Source organism: Arctopsyche grandis, chromosome 1, assembly GCF_051622035.1.
Source record: "Arctopsyche grandis isolate Sample6627 chromosome 1, ASM5162203v2, whole genome shotgun sequence".
NCBI classification, from domain to species: Eukaryota; Metazoa; Arthropoda; class Insecta; order Trichoptera; family Hydropsychidae; genus Arctopsyche; species Arctopsyche grandis.
Window position 1 is genome coordinate 940,618 of NC_135355.1, and position 22,108 is coordinate 962,725.

General features: G+C 30.4%; 1 protein-coding gene and 2 non-coding genes across 3 annotated transcripts; 2 read left to right on the forward strand and 1 right to left on the reverse strand.

Annotated features, from left to right (window-relative positions):
* Positions 1-3,616: 3,616 nt before the first annotated feature.
* On the reverse strand, positions 3,617-7,566 carry LOC143923181 (kelch-like protein 25). The gene is made up of 10 exons (XM_077446736.1): positions 7,337-7,566; positions 7,132-7,271; positions 6,886-7,061; positions 6,604-6,801; positions 6,368-6,529; positions 6,135-6,290; positions 5,907-6,070; positions 4,571-4,799; positions 4,295-4,472; positions 3,617-4,219 (listed from the first exon to the last, which is right to left on the reverse strand). The coding sequence occupies exons 1-10, from the start codon at positions 7,462-7,464 to the stop codon at positions 4,077-4,079; spliced, it is 1,674 nt and encodes a 557-aa protein (XP_077302862.1). The 5' UTR covers positions 7,465-7,566; the 3' UTR covers positions 3,617-4,076.
* Positions 7,567-21,094: 13,528 nt separating this feature from the next.
* LOC143920453 (5S ribosomal RNA) lies at positions 21,095-21,213 on the forward strand. The gene has a single exon (XR_013261340.1). It is a non-coding gene; the product is annotated as a 5S ribosomal RNA (ribosomal RNA).
* Positions 21,214-21,461: 248 nt separating this feature from the next.
* Positions 21,462-21,654, forward strand: LOC143920461 (U2 spliceosomal RNA). The gene has a single exon (XR_013261341.1). It is a non-coding gene; the product is annotated as a U2 spliceosomal RNA (small nuclear RNA).
* The last annotated feature ends 454 nt before the right edge of the window (positions 21,655-22,108 follow it).

A 22,108-nucleotide genomic window follows, 5' to 3' on the forward strand; every position in this document is an offset into this window, starting at 1 on the left:
AATATATATAAATATATAAATATTATACATGTACTTTAAAACAGTCATATTTTATAACATATAATGTCACAATAGAAAATAATAATCAGTCGAGTCTTTGGTTTTCATTAGTTTTAAACGCATTTTAAAATATCTTTATATGTATAAATATTTACATATCACAATCAAAACACAATAAATAAAAATATGTGGTACATTTTATTTTCAAATACGTTGGAATTTTTATTTATTTATTTACACCATGTGTCATCTTTCTCCACGAAATGTAATATGAAATAAAATTGTGTTCCTTATTTACGTCCAATATGTGTAGATGACCTGGTTAAGTAAATTTTTTATAATAATAAATATAATTAAATATGTAAGGTAATATTCCTCAAAACAATTTTGATTTTGATTTATTTTTTTATAATTCAATGTAAATATTGATACTCAATTCAATTATCATAGTTTGTTAATCGTTCAATTGTATCAAAACATTAAATAAAAAATGTACTAAACTTTAAAGTGTTATTTATTATTTTTACACATTTTTTCAAATATTTTATAAACAATTTTATTTAAAAATATTTTGCTCGAACAGTTTAATTAAAATTTAGCGTACGCCCTTGTTATAATTCAACGTCATTAAAACCGAAATATGTTAATGACGCGAAAACAGAAATCGATCAAGCGACATATTTCAATTAAATTTTTGAAATTTATAATTACGTTTTCAGACTATTATTATTTAAAATTATATCGTTATTTTAATTTTATGTATTTGCTGTAAAATATTAGACTTTTTTGTTCAACAGCTTTAATCGAGTGTTTTTTTAACGATTCTACGAGTTAGAAATATTGTATTGTCAATTAGTCATCCAAATCATTAAATTTTATATACAATTACAGTCAAACTATACTTACTAAGATGAAAGAAATTGAATTTTGATGTGAAAGAAGTGAAGTCATTAAGAAAACGAATGGCCAATAGAAGCCGTCCCATAATAATATATGCGGGAAGCTGTAATGATCATCAAAGTATAATGTATATCGTATCTATAGCTAATTTCCCAACCGTTTTATCATGAAGTATAACCACGTAGAAGCTGAAGAACTATTTATATCTATGAGAGATTTATCTGAAGTCTAAATAAGTGTACACAAACATACCGAAAAGGATGGGAGGTAAATCCCTTATTCTTAATTATAAATAAAACATTTTTTTTACGAATAAAATCCACTTTCTGGGAACTTGACGAATACCAGACAATATTTCAAAAACGGAATATTTGACTTGAAATATATTTTTGAGCTTGCAGGATCGCTCCGTGTAGATAGCAAACGGTCTGTGCGAGTTTGCACTCACCTGAGGGACTCCCGGTTCGCAAAGGGTTAATCGAAAACATTGAAATGCGATATCGAACGTCGGATTGGGTAATGTTGGGCAAATTTGCCAACTCCTTGCGACCCACCCCCTCTAAGTCGCTTTTCCGCTCAATAGAGCGCTCTTGTATCTGACAAGTGACGTTCGAGGCGGATCCGGTGCGGAAAATATGAATTTTCCGGCGCCATGTTCGTGCGATAAATTTGATTACACGTCATGCAGAAAAACCGAAGGCAATATGGTGCCAACGAGGCCGATATGTGTGTGGGGGTGGATTTCGAGGTAAATATTAAATTTCGGACAGGCCAATAAACGCAAGCACGCTTGGTCACACCAGTGCCGCACTTTAAACACCCACTCTTTCTGCCTGTTCAAAATATCATTTTCCAGGGGTGATATTTATATTTTTTATTAAATAAAATTTGAACTTATATTCTAAAAATAATTTAAAACTAATAGTTTTACGAAATTATGTTCAAGATACATCTTATATCTATTTTAATAGCTACTGATCTACTGATCATTTTCTATTTCACAATTTAATTTAATTTTGTTAGTAATCATAGTATTATACTATTCTAATGTTAATCTACGACATAATAGGAAAGAAAGCTCAAACACCTATTAACAATTCTTATAAATGCTCATAATACATCTAATACATAATATTAATTAAAGACTCTAAAGTCGACGATCTAAAGCACATTGTGTTTAGATAATCTGTGTTTATGTATACCTGAAGGGTATAGACATTTTGTTATAATCACCGAGATTCTTCACAAGTCTGTTAGTATGGTTATTAGTGATTCTGTCATAGAATCTACTGGTTAGTTTGTTAGTAATGTATGTAACGAACGGAATATTATATATGGCATGCAGTTTTTTCAACTTAGTATATATGGGTGTATTATAAATTATTTTTACGGATTTATTTTGTATTATTTGGAGCTTGGAAAGGTTAGTATTCAAGGCGTTATTCCATACAGGTGAAGCATAGATTAAAAACTAATAGTATCATTTCAATACATACAATTAAAATCGATTGACAACTACGTCTGTACGTACATATGTATGTATGAAAGGATATATTGTATTATTTAATTTTATTTAAAGTTTGGATCATTATAGCACTACAGGAATTCCTAATGCTCCACAATGGTCAAAAATATAACAGAAAAGAAACAAAAAAATAAATAAAGAAATTAGACATGAAAAAAACCAAACATATATATAAACACAAACAACACATTTAACACAATCATAAAAATAATAAGCTATATAATAGCGGATAATAATAATAATTAGAAATTATAAAACACAACAAACAAGTGAATATATTATAAAAGAAAAAAGATAAAGAAAAATAAATATAAACATGTATATATGTACACAGACAAAAATACATTTATACATAATAAATAAACAGATTTTAAAACAAGCACTAAAATAAATAAGATCTAATGAAAAGATAAATAAAATTAAGAGAAATGGGTTCGTGTTAGGATGTTATCGTATGTATAACAAATACAAAAATCAGAGGATTTCGATAACAGGTATTTATTTATTTATAAGAAAATATTATACAATTAAAAATTAAAATGTAGGCAAAATTTCAGAGTTGAGTATAAGGAGTCAATAGATTTTGTTATTGATGTGTTTTTATTGTATGTAGGTATGTATGTCTTGAAAAAAATCATCATGATTTATTTGAAGAAGAAATAATGAAGGAAAATAGTGAAATTATATTTTCACTGTTGTATGTTCATTTTTTTTATATTACAGTAACAGGGATGGGTTTGAAATATGTTTTAGATTTTTTTTAATAAAATTTATCTATTGCCTTTCGATTTTTAAAGAAGCAGGTACGTGAATGTTAAAAGGAAAATTTGTGCAAAAGTTTTAATAATAATGCCTCAAAAATGAAGTCTTAAAAGAGACCTTATTCACAAGATGTCATGTGAAGTATAAAATTTTCATACGTTCCATATAATTGTATGTAACATTATTAAAATTGGTTCATTACCAAAAAAAATATTGATTCTGTAGTGTACAAATTCATAATATTTTTAATTAAAACAATACAAATTGAAACATTCTGAAATACAATGAAATTAGAATAGAGTTCATACAACAAGGACCTGAACGATTGCAAGGAGTAAATGAATGGGTCAAATTTGGATGAAAGAAAACTTTATAAGATAAGAAAAGGGCTGAGATGGAATAAAATAAGAACGCAGAGATTTATTTATTAATTTATTAAAAAATCAACAGGCAACAGATGTAGAAATTCATAAAAATAAAGAATAAATATAACAGAATAACATCTGAGCCCAAATATAGATTTTTACAAAATACATAATACATGTACATATCTAGTACATATAGACAAACAAATGAAAAAAAACTAAAATATGACTAAATAAACATAAAGTGATATAATATAATTGGATAAAGAATATATAATAAATTCTAATAGATTCTAGATTAAAATTGTATCTTGCAAGATCCAACTAGGTATGCATGTAGTATAGGAAATGATTGAATGTGAGTAAAGATAACCAGATTATCCAATTGATATGAGTAAGAATCATCTGAATAATTGTACTTTTTGACATAATTTATCTACATAATAAATAAAGTATGTGTTTGAAAATAAAAATAAAAAAATATGACCAAATTATTTATTTGTTTATCATCAAATTATAATGATTTAGTTAAACAGCATTGCAGTATATGGCACATGCATTATAAGAGGTGAGGATCTTTGAGTGTTGAGATTGGCCAAAACCTTTTTATATGTTTTGTCGGTTGCACTATATTCTGTATAAGTCTCTAGAGGCTCGAGATTTCCACCTAAAAAACGACGAATTGAGCATTATAAATTCATTTCAATTTCATATTTGCTTTATACTAATTCAACCAACTCACCTATGGCCAAGAATTTGTCACCGAACATATATATGCTGCTACTCGTTTGAGGACTTGGCAAATCGCAATACGTAGTCCATTTATTTAAACCGATATGATAAGAATCGACGGCCGTTATAATATCATTTCCTTCTCCACGACCCCCGACTACTATAATTTTTCCAGAAATTTGAGCACTCTGAAAAATAGATTTATATTATAATGTGTATCAGTATGGAATGGAAAATTTTGTTTGAATTTTGTTCGTCTCTATGTATGCAGATATATAATATTTACTGAATGCGAATGTCTTTTGCGAGGCATCTCCTTAAAATTAGTCCATTCAACTAGTTCGTATTCAGGTGAATACATTTGAAGATCATCGACAATCATTTCTTTATTATCCTTGTATGTAACACCGCCAGTTACAAATATCTTACCATTAACAACAATAGCGGAATGCTTAGCGACAGGAGTCAGCAATGGATTTTTCTCAACTTCCCATTCAAGTGTATTGCTATTCCACCTATTGAAAACCAAGCAATTCTGTTAAACAAAATTGAAACTCAAAACGTTTATTTCAATTAATGAAAGTGCATTTGGGGGAATACTGAATGCTGTTTTTAATTGAAATCTCATTTGGATACATTGAACGCGTTTGGAGAAAAATCAGGACCTGTATTTAAATTATTTGATTATATAATGACAATCTGAAACTGAAATTTGATTATATAACCACAATCTTATTATGCTTGACAAAAATTCAGTTCAACCCATCTAGTGGCTTGGGAGATAAAAAATAGTTTTAAAAAAATAAAAAGGAGAGGTACCAATTCTAGTAGACTTTAAAATTTACAATGCAAGAATAAATATTCTAGTAATTAATACTTAAGTTTAAGATATCGGAATTATGTATCTATAAAATACACGTACAAACACACACACACACACACACACCATTAAAACGTAATTAGGGGTCGATTCTGAGTATAAACCAGCTAAAATGTCATAGCTGAATTTACTCACGATAAATAAAAATGCGAATGCACTCATACAAGTATAAAACGCTGTTTTCTAACCACGATGAAGATAAATGGAAAACGAAAACATGGATGAGAGTTTTCTATGATAAAACCGCACATAAAAAGCAAATCATAAAACAAACCGGTAAAATTTTGTGCAAAATTGTTCATCTTTGGTCCCAAACTCATATTCGTTGCTACAATAAAACATCATCAAAAATTATTCACTTTATCTATATATGTACACTAAAAATGCATTTCTTTTAAATATACATATTTTTCCATGTGCAGTTTTATTTGATAACTGGGTGCGAGGTACGATTAGACTAACCGAGATAGTGAAGAGATTGAAATGACACTGGAATTAAACGAACGAATGTTGGATAAGAGAAGAGCTCAAATAGTAACTGAGAGAATAAGCCACGATTAAGATAAGTGAACAAACTGAGGAAAAAGAGGTTGACAAGATATAGAAGATGCAAAATGTTGGAGAAGCTTTTGTCAACAGTGGATCGAAAATTATGATAATAAATAGAGTTGGTGACATCCTAGACAAAGTAAGATAAGATAAAATTTAAAAACAATAATTTGAATTATACATTTGAACTCACTTTTCTACTGAGGACAGAAATTTGGTCTTTTCAACTCTACCACCGATCGCATACACATCAGTAGAAGATTCCAATTCCAACACAACTGCAGCATGTTCATAGCGACTGTTTTTCAATGGATTTAATGTATACTTTTGGCCGTCTTTGAAATCAATATAATCCACCTGAATAAACTATTGTATAAATGTGCACATTATAATTGCGGTAATAATTTCAATGATAAATTACAGTTTTCTCTCCAGAATTAGAGTCCTTCGACCCGCCAATGATCAACATTCGATCATCGAGAAGAACAGTTGCGAATTGACTCCTCTCGAATTGGCAATCTTTAGATTGAGTCCATGCATTTTTCTCATCATCGTATATCTCGATCGTATCTTTTCCCTAAAACGCATCGTACAAAGACAATAAATCAATATTACATTTGAGCACTGATAATGATGAAATATATGCACACTCACTTTGGATTCATCGGAACTAACGACGATCAATTTTGACGATTTTTTACGACTCTTATCTGTTTTGTTAGATTTGTTTGAAGAAAGAGATTCAATGGCTTCACCTATGACTTGGACGAGATCTGGATATTCACTGTAGTATTGCAGAACTGTATCAGATAAATTCTGAAGAGAAAATTAGATAATATTGTAATAATATCTATCAGAAACATTATACATATTTTTTTATAAATCATCACCTCCAATGACACGGCAGAGAGTCTCAAACATTTGAACAAATCAGGTAAATGTATTTTACGCGTTTCGAAATCGGTTTTGACCCACAATCTCACTGCCTTGAAGACGTATTCCTCGGAAAGGGTGACTAAATCATCGGAAGAGATGATTTCAATCACTGTAGAAGCTGGCAGAGAGAGAAAATCGGAAGTTTTATACACCTGAAACAGTAAAAAAAAAAATAGTACATATTATTTTCCTTTACATATACATACATCAAAACATTCTTTTTATAATTGACTCACTGCCCAAAATTTCTCTATAATCAAATTCATTGCTTTCTTTTTCAAATTTGAATCCGTTGAATTTTTCAAAATATCCCAACAATTTGTAAGATCTTCTTTCGAATACATATGGGTTGTATCGATTCCGATATCTTTAGCAAATTCTATGAATTGTTCACGCTCACTGTCGATGACGGCTAAAAAGTAATTAAAAAAAAATTAAACAAATTCAAATTATTCCATTTTGACTTGTATATATGATCATACATATTTCGCCAGTGTAGCAATATTTCAAAACTGCATCCAGAACGCTTTGGGTATATTTCATAATTAAACTGACATCTAGACCTTCACTATTATTAAATAGTTTACTCTTGAAAGCTAAAACGCCGGCATTTGCATAAATACTAAAATAATATAAAAAATCAATAAGAATTCAATTTATTTGTTTATTATATTATAACTAAATTACCTTTTGGAACTATCATCGTCGTCATCTTCTTGGATCATAAATTCGCAATGTTCCTTTTTCACCATACACTCATATAAGAATTTATTCAGCGAGACAGCATATTCTTCATTAATTACAACATCAGCCATCTTGTCTTCAAGTTTCACTGAAGCCAATTAATATAATACGATATTCAAATATTCAAAAACAAATTTGAAAATGACTTGCTTACACTTACTACACTTATGTCAGTCATGCGGTGTGCAACATCTCCTTATATACATATGTATGATTGATAAGAAACCGCAGTTTGAAAACATATTCAGGACAATACAGAACGATACATTTCAAAAACAACATACAATATATACCGCAATCACTATTGAGATGTATTATAAGGAGAAACCTCAAACATTCTTGAAAGTACGTAAGTGTATAACAACATTATCTTAGTGGCGTGCGGCTTGTGAGGAAAAATAAATAATATATTACATAATATTATTTACTTTTATACTCTTAAAAAAATATGATGTGTGTGTGTTCCATGAAAAGTATAAGCAGCATGTTTCAGGATGAAATCTTATGGGAAGTTAGACAAAAAAATGAGTTTTAAAATGAATTAAAATACACACATAAATATCAAGGTAATGGCCATAGCATTGGCTTTATTGGTACATAGTTTTATGCCATTAGTGTTTAAATATGATATCGGGCATATAAGCATGGTTCGAATAAAGAGCAGCTGGGGCCGTATATCGGCAATAACGTGGCAAAGTCTTCCAAGTCATCCATCGTCTCTGGTTTATCGACGCAGACTAACGACTTCATAATCCAAAGTTGTCCAATTTTCGACCACTTTTTCGATCAGCTAGGGCTGTATATCGGCAATAACGCGGCAAAAGCTTCCAAGTCATCCATCGTCTCTGGTTTATCAGCGCAGACTAGCGACTTCATATATCCCCACAGAAAATAATCCAAAGTTGTTCAATTTTCGACCACTTTTTCGATCAGCTGGGGCCGTATATTGGCAATAACGCGGCAAAGGCTTCCAAGTCATCCATCGTCTCTGGTTTATCGGCGCAGACTAGTGACTTCACATGTCCCAACAGAAAATAATCCAAAGTTGTTAAATCATACGATCTTTGGAAGCCAATTCACGACCGTAAAATGGACGTAGCGCAAGGTTGATTTTGCGAATTGAACCAGGAATTTCGAAATAAATTTGCACAATTTTTAAGCGTTGCTATGACGTGAATATATTTAAAATGGCAAACCAAATTGGGCACAAATAAGCTACCAAATTTAAAATTGACTGTCGTTGGAAAAAAATTGCCAATTCATAAAACAAACCTTTAAATAAAACATCTTTTATATGTATACCTTTCAGCTAATGCCGATATGCGGCCACGGTAAAAATTCTCATTAGGACTCATATACCACATATTCTAAATAAATTTTTTCATATTGAACTACATATGTTAAGTGCGTCACACTAAAATGATAACAAATTTTGACAAGCTTCCAAACACAGACCTGACAATAAAACCTCGCCGGATCTCTTTCGGAAAATTTTCACGGAAAATCCTAGAAAAATGTCGTTTGTTTGCTGTTGCGATTTATCCGTCGTGCCGTATCTGCGTCTGGCTGCGAAAATCACGCATTATAATGACAAAAGCCTTAAAGCCATTGACGGCTGGATGTCAATCGCGTCTCCGCCATTTTCAATCACAACTCCGAATATAAATCAGAATCTGACAGATCGGTTGACACCGGAGCGCTACCCATAAATTTGCTTACACACCCCATCCTCTCCACCCCTCTCCTTCCATTGAAACCCACCCCCACAATACGTTCACTCTCTACCATGGCAAGCCACGTACGCTCCATCTTGTAGGGAACTAATTATTTGGTGGGTTAAGAATAACTAAAATGATCAGTTAAAAATTAATTTTAATGATCAGTAATTTATTAAATAATTGATCAGATAAATAATATAAATGATAAGTTAAACCAAATAAATTATCATTTTTGACAGTTGGATGATAGCGTGTCGCCCATCTTAGATCTTAACAGCCAACATTTATTTATTTAAGGGTCAAGTTAGGTTAGGTTAAGTTAGGGTGAGCCCTATTAATTTAAGATTATGTTGTTAGGGTCAGTATTTATTAATTTAACAGACATGCGAGAACTAAGATAGTGAGACTGAAATGAACTTGGAGAGAGGGGCTAGGACTGAGGGGGTTGGAAACGGAGAGAGGGTCAATATTTTTTTATCAACGATGTTCAAGTTGTTGTCAAACACATATCCAAGAAAAAGTCAGACGAAGGGAAAAAACAAAAACCAAAGTCCAGGAGAAAAGCGAAAAATCAAAACACCAGTGAACGTCAGATTTTATCAACACTTGGTCCGGCGTAAACAAAGAAACGCACGCGGATGCAGAGTACACTACCGAAAACGACCCGATATGGCAACATTGGCTCTACTTCATCTGTCAGAATGCGTAAAATTGATCGTTTCATTTAATAACTAATCATTTATTTTAAAATCTTATCATTTCGTTTTATAAACTGATAATTTTGGTTTAATTACTGCTCATATTATTTAAATACTTATCGTTCTATTTAATAACTGATCGCATAGCAACTGATCAATACGAACTAATCATTTATTATATTCACTGATCAATCCATTATTTTAACCTACCAAATGGTTTTTTTTACATATCTCCTTTACGTTTCACATGGCTTTCGTGTCAGTGGTCATTTTTATCTCTTATCCGATTGTTTTCATACTTTGCCATATTGCTCATTTTGGTCATCAATACACGTTAATGTATCGTCTTCCATTACGTTGGAGATAAAATATCGTATACAACGCATTTTAAACACGCGGAAAGTAAATCTCCCTGACGTTTAATAAGCGTCCGTCCCGTATCTTCCAACCTGTTCGCCTTGATATGGTGATATAAGATTTAAATTGTTTAAACGCCTATAATTCACTCTATATTTTATGAAATTTGCTCTATTGGTTCTCGTTATCTCTAATATATAAATATTTATAGTTTTGACTCTCATATGTATATATAAATTTCAAATTTGGCGTGTAGCTTCTTGTAGGGTAATACACGATATATATTGATTTATGGCCAAATGTGTCAAATCTGACATTTCACGGCTTAAAGTATATCTCTTCACGGAGTTTTATCTGCGAGATAAGTATTCAATAATAAGTTATGTTGTATCTAATTGTTAATATGATTTACAATAAGCTTACATACATTTAGTTTCTTACTATAAGCTTACATACATACATCACATACAATTATTTTTGGTTATCAGCTGATTTAATTTATCTGATGATTGAAAAGTTCATTTCTGTAAATACATAAACTCATTTATGGACAATCATCCATTGATAAACTATTCTTAAAGTAATCTTAGTATTAATAAACTATTACTGTAAGGTTATTAATAAACTATTATTACTGATCAAAATGATTTTTTTACTGATCGGTTAAATAGAAGCCCATCTTGTATAGGTGTGATATAAATCAAAAGTTTTAAATGTTACATAATGATATCCAATCAAAAGGATGTTTGTAGCACAGTACAATAAAACACGCTACCTTGCTCTCTTCGGGCTACCAAGGGGTTTGTAGAAGGGCACGTTCCTCACTTTGAGACCATTCTCAAGATGAGCCCATTATATTATATTTATCATTCACTTATTCTATTTATATGGAAGGTGGGGATGGCACTATTTTCCATATCTTTCGGAATAAAAAAATATTTTTATTAAATATTTAATTTTAATACAATATATATTTAATCAATATATTTTACTCCGATGATGGGTCATCCAGATTAGACTACAATGTTAGCGTATGCCTTGTAAGTTTAGTACGTAAATTGAGACTCATTTTATTGCAAACTTTAGGCCAGAATAGAGATGGGGAATTTCAGGAAAATATTTTTGTAATTTCGGAGAAAAAATTAGCACATACACATTGTATACAATTTTACAAGATTAGCTCGTTTAATCACATAGGACATATGTATGTATGTACATATGTTCATACGCCACATTAAGTAATCCCAAAAACCCTCCGCTTTAATTCATTAACATAAGAAAATAAGCCATAGTCAAAATAAACAGGAATGTTTTGATTCCATTTCGCACAATGCGTACACATTTATTTATTTATACCGATCAGTTTTACCGATGAGAAAATGTTCGATTTATATTCGATATGTAAATTTCTACAGATTATCTACACATGTGTGTGTGTGTAAATTTCGCTTGCATATTGTGCTACGAAGATATTTATTTAAGTCGTAACATGGCATAATAAACATTCGATTTATCTGAATATATGTAGATAGTATTATATAATGCATACACATTCGACTAAGCAAGCAACGAACGCCTCTGAAAATTATTGCTGAATCTACTTGATTAATTTGAGACTGGAGCTCGGGCTTGAAACTTCTCGCTATGTTTATTTGCAATAGAATTTATACATGTGATTGCTGGAGTCGATATTTGGCAAATGATGCAACTTATGCCCTATCGAAGATATGCCGATTGTGTATTTTGACATTAGAGAATAATATAATTACGCTCGTCTTCAGTTTGCTTAATTTGCTAAAAGTCTTCAATATTGGCTGTAATTATTTAAATTTGGATTAGTATGTATGTATGTATATTGAAATTATTCCAAGATTGAGAGTTCCACTTTTTTGACGAGCATTTTTTTTATAAAATAGTCTCCTCTTTTTACGATATTTTAAGTAAGATCACATTTTTCGCAATATATAGAAATAATATTTAATTTATCTATGTATGCTACTCCTAATTCGTGAAATTTGCTCATTTCATGACATTCAAAAAGGCTCAATTCATGAACCGTGCAAGCTGTTGTTATTTTTGCAAGCTTTTTGTTCTCTGTTAGTTCAGTGACATATTACATATTATATTACCTTTAAACTGTCCGCTTTTATATTTGGTCATACAAAGAAATTCTTCTGACTAAATTTACTATTCAATATTTATACAGAAAGCCAGTATACATGAAATTTGGTGTGAACCTTTTCTATACATTACTCTATTGCACTAACTAAAACTATAACAAAATTTCAATTTTTCCTATTTTTACATACCTCCTTTACGTTTCACTTACGATTACAATTCAGGAAAAAGTTTGCCTCTTATCCGATCGTTTTCATACTTTGCCATATTGCTCATTTTGGTCATCAATATAAGTAAATGGATCCTCCGCCATTACGATAGAGATAAAATATCGTTTAAGAAGCTTTTCAAGTCCGAAATTTTTTAATCTCGGTGATGTTTGGTAGTCATTAATTTTATACATAGATAGCGGTAGTAAAAAAAATTTTGGTGGCTTTATTCAAAATAATAATTTTATATACAAATCATAGAAGAGGTACGTTTTTAAAAAACTTTTTTTTATAATTATATTTTTCATTATTGAAAAATTCGGAGAAGTCAAAAAAACTGGTAAAAAATGTATTTTTATTTCAGACAGCCGCTATTTTGCGAAAACAAATTTCTTGACTTTTTCATATTTTGGGCGATTGCAGCATTTATTTGGATTAAGAATTTATTTGTTTTTTTGATATCAGATTAATAGGAGGGTTGCAATCGTGACAACCAGGGCGCGCCATTTTTTTGAGATCCCTCACTTCGTCAGCCTGTAACTTTTTGAATTTTGAATTTTATTTTTTTTTGATTTTTTTTATGTATTCTTCAAACATTAATAAATATTTGGTAAAATAATGGCTACTAAAAATATTTTTTGTTTTTTTTTATTGCAACTGAAAAAATAACTACAATTCATGCCTGTAGATTAGTATACCCCCTTAAATCTATAAGATCTAATTTAGTTTGGGTGTTAGGCACTCGTATAGTTTTCAATGCTATTTCTCTTAAGTGGTTTCATCGTGCTTTGTAAACATTTCCAAGTAGTGCTGACTCATTGGTCGAGCGTGTAGATGTCAAATCCGATTCGCGAGCGCCGAATGCGACGCGTCTACACATTCGCGCAGATTCGAGTTTATACAAAGGCATAAGGAAAACATTTTAAACAGTAAAATCTAGTAAATTATCCATAGAATGAAATATTTTAGAATTGTGTACTGCACATATGTACATACATGGTTCTGCAAGCATTTTTAAATTCAACTATTCATAGATGAGCAGCAGGCATTACACAACAGTGCACGGGATAGAGAGAGTAGTCGGAACAAAGAACCTAATCCGTAAATGCCAGCAGATGAATATTTGATGAATGCTTCACCACTAACTGGATTCGCGTGCGCGAAAGGCTCTGAATTAATGAACGGGCTTATGTCTCGACGGGCCTCGACCCACCGCTTCCATACCCCTGCCAAACCGGTGGTATTTATCCCGCAACTTGGAATGCTCCACAAAACACCTGTCTCTTGCTTACTTGCTTGCTACCTACTGCCATAAACCTGACGCTCTCGAACAATTTTAATTTGATTTATCATAGTATCATTTGACAGTTTGGAAGCCGATGTTTCATATTCTCCAGAGGAACGAACCAACAACCTCGACAAATTATAATTGAGCTTGTTTCACAAATTTCACGAAAACTAATGTATGCCATGCGGAAATGGACTTGATGTTAAAATATGAACGTACTCTTTATTTTATGCACTATTTTTTATTCTTTTGTTTTTTAGTGTTTTTCTACTTTTATCTTTTATTTATTTTCAATCTATGAATTATTACAATTATTATAATCTCTTATTTTCTTATGGAGGCCATTGTGGCGTGGCGCATTCGGTTCTTCCTGTAATGCCACAATGGTCCAAACTAATGTTTAAATAAATATTATACTCACTTTATATTCAGTGTGAATCTAAGAATAGGATTTTATTTATTCTTTTATTTGATTTTTTTTTCACCTTATCGTCATTTTATGTATTATTTTTCTTTTGTCTTTTTTCGTTTATTATTTTTTTATCATTTTGCTTTTTTCTTTTTTATGCATGTTATTGTATTTTATTTTTGCGTTCTTCACTTTTTCAAATGTAGACCATTGTGGCGCATTAGGTTCTTCCTGTAATGCCACAATGGTCCAAAACAATAAATGAATATATATTTGTATATACATATACATTGGTATATGTATAAGCCTGACTATAAAGGTATACAGACAAGCCTCTCGTAAGATCTCCAACTATTTATTTATTTATTACAATTTTGCAATAGTGACATTACAGAGTAGTTCCAAGTCGGTAGTATGGCTATGGCTAAACTAAAAAAAAAGTAAACAATAAGATGAAAATAAAATAAAACATAATTAAAAACAAAATAAGCATAAATATAATAATAGAACATGCTACGATCCCAAATTAAACAATTTGATTGTTCCATTTGGAGTACCACAGGGATCTAAATTAGGACCTCTGTTGTTTATTTTATATATTAATGATTTGGTGAAAGTATTTTATATATGGAGAGTTCATATGTTTGTGGATGTTACGTTAGTTTATATTGTAGGTTATGATGTGCAAGTTATGAATGATATTTTATGTAGGGAATTACAATATTTAAGCGATTGGTTATGTGAGAATAAACTGAAAGTGAACTTAATAAGTAAGACAAAGATGATGTGGATGAATAATAAAAGCGTTGTGAGTGATGTGATTATGGATGGGAGAGTGGTAGAAGTAGTAGATAATATTAAGTATTTAGGCATTTATTTGGATTGTAAATTAAGTTTTAAGGTGCACGCAGATTATATTATTAAAAAAATGGCAAAAAAAGTTGGCGTATTTTGTAGGTTAAAAAATTTATTAAGTATAAAAAGTAAAATATTAATATATAATTGTATTGTACGGCCTCATACTGTATATTGCGCTACAGTGCTCAATCCATTTAGTGGAACAGTCTTAAATTAAGCACTTTAAAATTTGTATATAAGCTAGATAAGAATCTATGACCCAAATATTTTAATAATTACATAGTTAGGAATAGAGATTTATTATAAAACTAGAAATAGGAATTAATTAATTATAGGCAGAGTAAAAAAACAAGAACTGCAGGAGGTGTCTTTCACAGAGGTGTACAAATCTACAATGCCCTTCCTGAGAACATTAGAAGTGCTAATAACATTGGTGCTTTCTTGAAGGGTGTTAATGGATACCTTTGTGGAAGATGATCTAATTATATAGGTTAATAAATGCAGTGTTTGGCATTATAATTTTATGTTATAGTTACTAATTATAGTTATTTTGTAGTTACAATTATAGTTGTTACTTTTGTTATATATTCATTAGCAATTTGCTATTTTAAATTAAATTAAATAAATAAAAAATAAAAATAATACTAATGCAGTGGTTTTATATTTATAATGTTTATTTCATGTTTTAGTCAAATTGAGAAGAGGACCTAATTTGAGCCTAATTACGATAGGAGAGCATATTTATTCCAATATCATATTACTATATATAATAGTATAATTTCACATCAAACACAATTTTATCAAATAGATTTTTATGGATTAAAATGTTACTTTTTTGTAACAAAATTATAGTGTTTATAAAGCTGCTATCTTTCAATATTGTTAAAAAGAAATTTCGAATATCGCTTCTGATTGATGCCTCAACTTTTAAATAGGTTTGGCGTTTGCGAAAGTAGCTTTAAGACGCTTAGAGATGTCGAACAAAGTTTGGCCTCTTCGAATTGCCTGAATTCAGCCTCAATACATCAAGATAATCAACTCAATCATCCGGTTAAGATCGATGTCGTTAACGACAGTCTGCTATACAAAAAAGTGAACCATTTATTGATTTTTTTCTTTGAAAGCAGAACTTTTTCCAGTCGCTCTCGTAAAATAAATTTCAATCTAAAAAAAATTAGAATACATGTAGGTATACTTTGTATAGGTACATATGTACATACATATTTATAAATTCATCCACATTATTTCCATATACATATATTTATATATTTATGTATATACTAATTTAAAATGAACACACGTTTTTATCTTCATTTCCAAAAAAACATCATATAACATTTAACTATGAAATTGTTAATTTTAAACTTCTGAGTTGAATTTTATTGTCTGAGTCGAAATATTTCTTTTATTTTTTATTATAAAATTACAAATATATTTTTTATAAACTATATATGTACGTACATACTTACATATATATGTATGAAAATAAAAAGCTTTATCGCTGTGCCACTCCAAAAAAGAGAATAGCTCTTGTGCCTGGAAAGGGGCTGTACACAGTTACATATCGAAAATACATGTTTTTTTATAATAAAAATCATACTTATTTCAATGAACTTGTTAAACGACAGCTTAGTTTCTGGAGTGTTCATTTAATTTATATTTTAATTGGACTATATCCTCAATTTTCTTAATTTCCGTAGAGAGGCTATCGAATTTTAATATAAATATTTCATATATTCCTGTAACATGATAGGTAACACCAAATTGAAACGATGGCTAAACATGTACGAATTTACAAACTTATAAATTTTAATCTAAATTCCCCTCCCCCCTCACTTGTTCACATGAAGTTTGCACTTGTGTGCAACAAAATACTAATTTAGTATATTCTGATAGCTGTCGAATGTTTCAAAACAATCGCAATATGTATTTTGCAACATGACGATCATTTTCCTCGCTATAAAATTGTCTACTTCAATTATTTTATTATAATAAAATATTACGTAAAATGTTTCGTACTAAAATGTCAAACGATACGAACGAAGTGAAGCCGGCTTTAATTTAAAATTCTTGTCACTTTCTTACACCTGTACATATGTAATATATAATAACCTATCATAATCCAGCGAGATATGCGTTTTTAGATTATAATTTAGGGCTAAAAAAGGAAAATAGTAATTTATACAGAAAGTACGCATTTTTATTTATATGATATGTACTCGTATATGTGTAATATTTTTAACGTTAAAAATATGAATAAAATTTTTAAAATACTTGTGAAAAATGAGATACCTCTCTCACTTTTACTTCTTCATTATATATTTACGTTGACGGCAGGAATCGCACGATCGCTCATCCAGTATAAACAGATTAATAATATATTAGACAGCATTTGGACACTTTTTCACATGAAGTAGATACTGTTATCAAAGAGCAGCGTTGTATTTTTATTTAAAAAAATAGTTTATTTTATTTGTATTGATTATACATATTTGCATATGTAAAAAGGTTAATAGCAAACTTCTATGCAGGAAACCCTTTTTTTAAGTTTTTCTAATTTATATAAATAAACACAATTTTGGGTTGTTCTCGGCATTTTTTTCTAAAAATTATTTGCATACATAAATATGTATGAATCATGTCTTTTACCTTTTTTTTTAATTTTGTACAAAAAGTGAATGAAAAAAGCCATATCATAAAACACAAAAACTATGCTGTTGTCATTTTATATTCAAACTTTAATAAATAATTTCGAATGAGACTCCATCTGAAGGAATCTAATTGCGAATAGATTTATTGCCAAATTTGCCGTCTCGAATGATTGTACGACCGATCTTACAAGAGAAAAATCTCTCGAATTCATTTCTGAAAATATTTTGCCTGAGAATTGATAAATGCAATTTTCGGATGAAAAAAGAGATTGGGGCATAAAAAGCTTTCAAGCGACTGTAACAAATGCAAAACGTTTGTTAATATTATGAGTTCTTAAAAGAAATCAAAGTATTTTGTGAGTATTTCATCCTGATAGTATCGTATTTTATTTGAGTTTATCAAATCAGTAGACAGACAATTTATTTATTCATCACTGAAAAGCTGCTACAATATGTCCGCAAGCATATTGGTTCGTAAATTTAAGATGAATCAATATAACTTTAATCAATTCATTCTGAATTTGACATGTCGATAAAATACATTTAAAGATTGACATAGGTACATATGTATTTGTTAAGTTCAAATAGAAGGGCGTATTGTCTCTAGTGTGTGTGTAATTAAAATTAACGATCTTAAAGGTAGAAAGTGCGAATCAAATTGAATATTCATATTTTGCTTGTTGGTCCCTACTATTGGTATATTGAGTATATATTTGAGGATTATGGCTGAAAGGTTTTCAGCTTTCAAACTCACACACACAAAATATGGCTAGGTAATAACCATGCACATTTCCCTTTCCAGAAGAAGGTCGTGGTGAAGCATACCATCTCTTTGTTAATTTAGTGATCCACCCCATGCTTAATTTCCGTCTCATCTCTGCACCGACTACAAGGTGTTGGAATAATAATCCAAACGGGGCAAAATCCAATATTGTACTTCCGAGCTCGTCCGGAATCCAATTAAAACAAATCCCGTTTGCGATCTCCTATGCAAAAATATTGTTGCTTTATTAAGGCAAAGATAGAGACGACTTGTATTGTATATAATCCAGCCTTTGCTTAGCTGCGGCCTAATTAGGACATACGGAGACACGCAGATACAAAAGGCACGCATGGAGATACATGATGTGCGTAACCTCAATGTGTCCTGATTTAAGCGCAAACTTATTAACTGCTCGGCAAATGACGACTTTTTTGGTTCATAGACGAGATATCAATTTTCTTATATGTAGATGTATGCCCAGTGAACACGAATCTGGTAATAAAAATGTTGATTGAGGCTCGAGATTCGGAGATATATGCTTTTGTAAATCACGCGATTTTTCTATATCTTGGTGTTGTTCGGTCGATGTCCCAAAATCTGTCAATTTCCTGTTTAAAATGAATATTAGAATCTATATTCGGGTATTTAATCTTTCATTTGTAGTACTTTTCAGCTTTCAAATCTCTCTAGGTAGTCGTCCAGTTCAAATCAAAAGTCAAAAGTACGTATTTTCATTTGGCATTTTTTCCCTCTATTAATACTATTTTATATCGAGTATTTTCTATTGAAAGATGCTAATTGGAATAGTGTTCTGGCTACACTAATTTTTGTTTTCGTTTAAAAGGGTTAATTGGAAGTGAGCTGAATTTTAAATCGGTAAAATTGCGAGCTAAAAGCTCGTACTAGTATTTACTCGTATTTACACGAATCTGAATTGAATTAATAGGGATAATATATTAAATTGTCTTTATATGAGAATTAAATTAAATTCCACTTAGAAAAATCATATTTCGACTATTCTTGTGGATTAATAACAAAAATTCTATTGATAACTGGCTTTACATCGATAAAATAAAAGAAATTTTTGTTATTAATCCACAATAATATTATTATTAATCCACTGGAATTTTATTTAACAGCCGCACTGTGAAAATACATACATACATATATGCAATTTATACGTGTATGTATGTACATACATATGCATAAAAATATTCCAACTACACCTTTATGTCAATTTTAAAGCCATAACTGTGAAAATATGGTTCACAAAGTGCCATAAAAACGATAAAACAATTTTCATTCTACCTTGAAAAAAATGTAAATTTTAATTTAAGAGGCTTAAAATTTAGTGTAACGATGAATTGAGTCGATCTAAATATTAATTAAAATGATGGTTGGTAATTTTTCCATTGAATTAAACATATTTAAAAACAAGTTCTAATTGATATTTGAAAATTAATTGAATTTCGATATTATTTAAACCACTTTAAAGGTCAAGGAAGTCAACTTATAAAACCCTCAACACGAGACCACCACTCTCCCTCCCCTCTTAAGATTACAGTCTGAAAGACCATTTCGTTGGAGAACGAGACGTTTATCAAGCTAGATTGCACCAGATCAACTGCACATCACGGTATTTTTAGAAAATCACAATATTCTTTTTAATGATAATTTAATTAACTTTCATTATAAATATAATTTAATACATTGAATTAAATTTCAATTTAAAGTTTTCAATTCGAAATCCAAAAATTTTATATATGTATAACATTTTCGATTTTCTGAAAAAAAAAATTTTTTTTAACTGTCATTAGTTTTTATCTTTAATTTTAAATTTACAGTAAACTCTCGATTATCCGGGCTTCTTATTTAAAACCTAAGAAGTATGCACATTCGGTATAAACCCGCTCTTTCAAATGCAGCTTTATAGAGGGCAGTGGTTGTAAACTCTTTGAAAATATTCAACAAAACCATATTTTTGTATAATAAAAAATGTTTTATAGAATTTCTCGAGAAATTGTAAAATTACTCGAGAAATGAGAATTCTCAATTTGGCATTTTTTTCGAGAAATTCTCGAGAATTATTATTACATTGCTAGATTACGCTGAACAAAGAGGATTTGAATATAATAATAACTTTACATGTATAATAGCTTTAAAAAAAATTCGAAGTGATATTAGAAATTTGTTTAAAAAATCTCAAAAACGAAAAAAAAATTTAAGATTTTTTTTATATGCCTATACATTTGTATATATATGTATATGAATATATATACATACAAACATATATACATTTTATTATTTTTATATTTTGGCAACACTAGTACTAACTACTAACGGCCACTTATCTGCCTAACTATAGGCGTTTTTTTTAATAAATAACTAGCTTTATTACCCGGCTTTGCCCGGGATGTATAAAAAAAATTAAAATAAAATTTTAAAAAAATTAAAAAAAAAAATATATATATATAAATAAAATTTTTTTAAATAAATTTATTTTATTAGGAGCGGTGCCCCCGACAGGGGCCCCATGGGGCTGCGTAAGCATTAGCCCGGATAAACGGGAGTGTATAGTATTTCTAAATTAATTACGTGAAATATATGTTCAGTAAATTAAGATAAGACGCTTGCCAACGACCATACCACGTTGAATACACCGGTTCTCGTCCGATCACCGAAGTTAAGCAACATTGGGCGCGGTCAGTACTTGGATGGGTGACCGCTTGGGAACACCGCGTGCCGTTGGCCCCCCTTTTTTAAACATTTTTATTTTATTTAATTAATTTATTTTATTCATATGTATGTATGTACTCTAATATAACATACATATAAATATATAAATAAAAAACATTCATGGATTTGCTTAGATTTTGTATGAAAATGTCATAAGATTTTGTTCGATGGAGTCCCACATAGATGTCGGTAGGGTCCTTCGCTTTATACTTGCGGTAATGTTGTACTAGGGCTTTTATATGCAACGAGTGTGTTTTCAAGTTATCGCTTCTCGGCCTGTTGGCTAAGATCAAAGTGTAGTATCTGTTCTTATCAGCTTAATATCTGATAGTTCCCGCATCGCGGGACCAGTATATTAAACTGATTTTTGGAAAGTGACGGGATGATCGGGGCTTGCTCCACTCCTGTCGCGGGTTGGCCCGGCATTGCAGTGCCGCCGGGATCGGCCCACATTAACTATTCATATTACCCTCTCTTCTTATTGATAGAGAACCACTAACGTTTGCTTATGATTAAGCTTATGCCGAGGTTCCATGCAATGCATTGAGACCGTTCCATTAATGTTACACTAAGCAAGAAGAGAGCGAAGAGGATAGTTGTTCAAAGAAATTGACAATAGTGCCCCTTATTTGTGACCATTGCACCGGATCTTGTGATTGATCATCTTGTCTCCGGATTTGGTTGGGTACTCGTCAAATAACAATAGACCGCTCCATATTTCGACAGGCTGGAGTTAGTTACCACATAGGAGGAAATTGGGCATCTATTTTTGTCAATTTTAGCATTGCATTTCAGCGTTTTAGGGCATTAAAAATGTTCAATTTTAGCATCTATTTTTATGAAGAGTTTAATTTTGAATAATAAAAAATTTCGATGAATTTTAATAAAATTTATATACATATATACAATT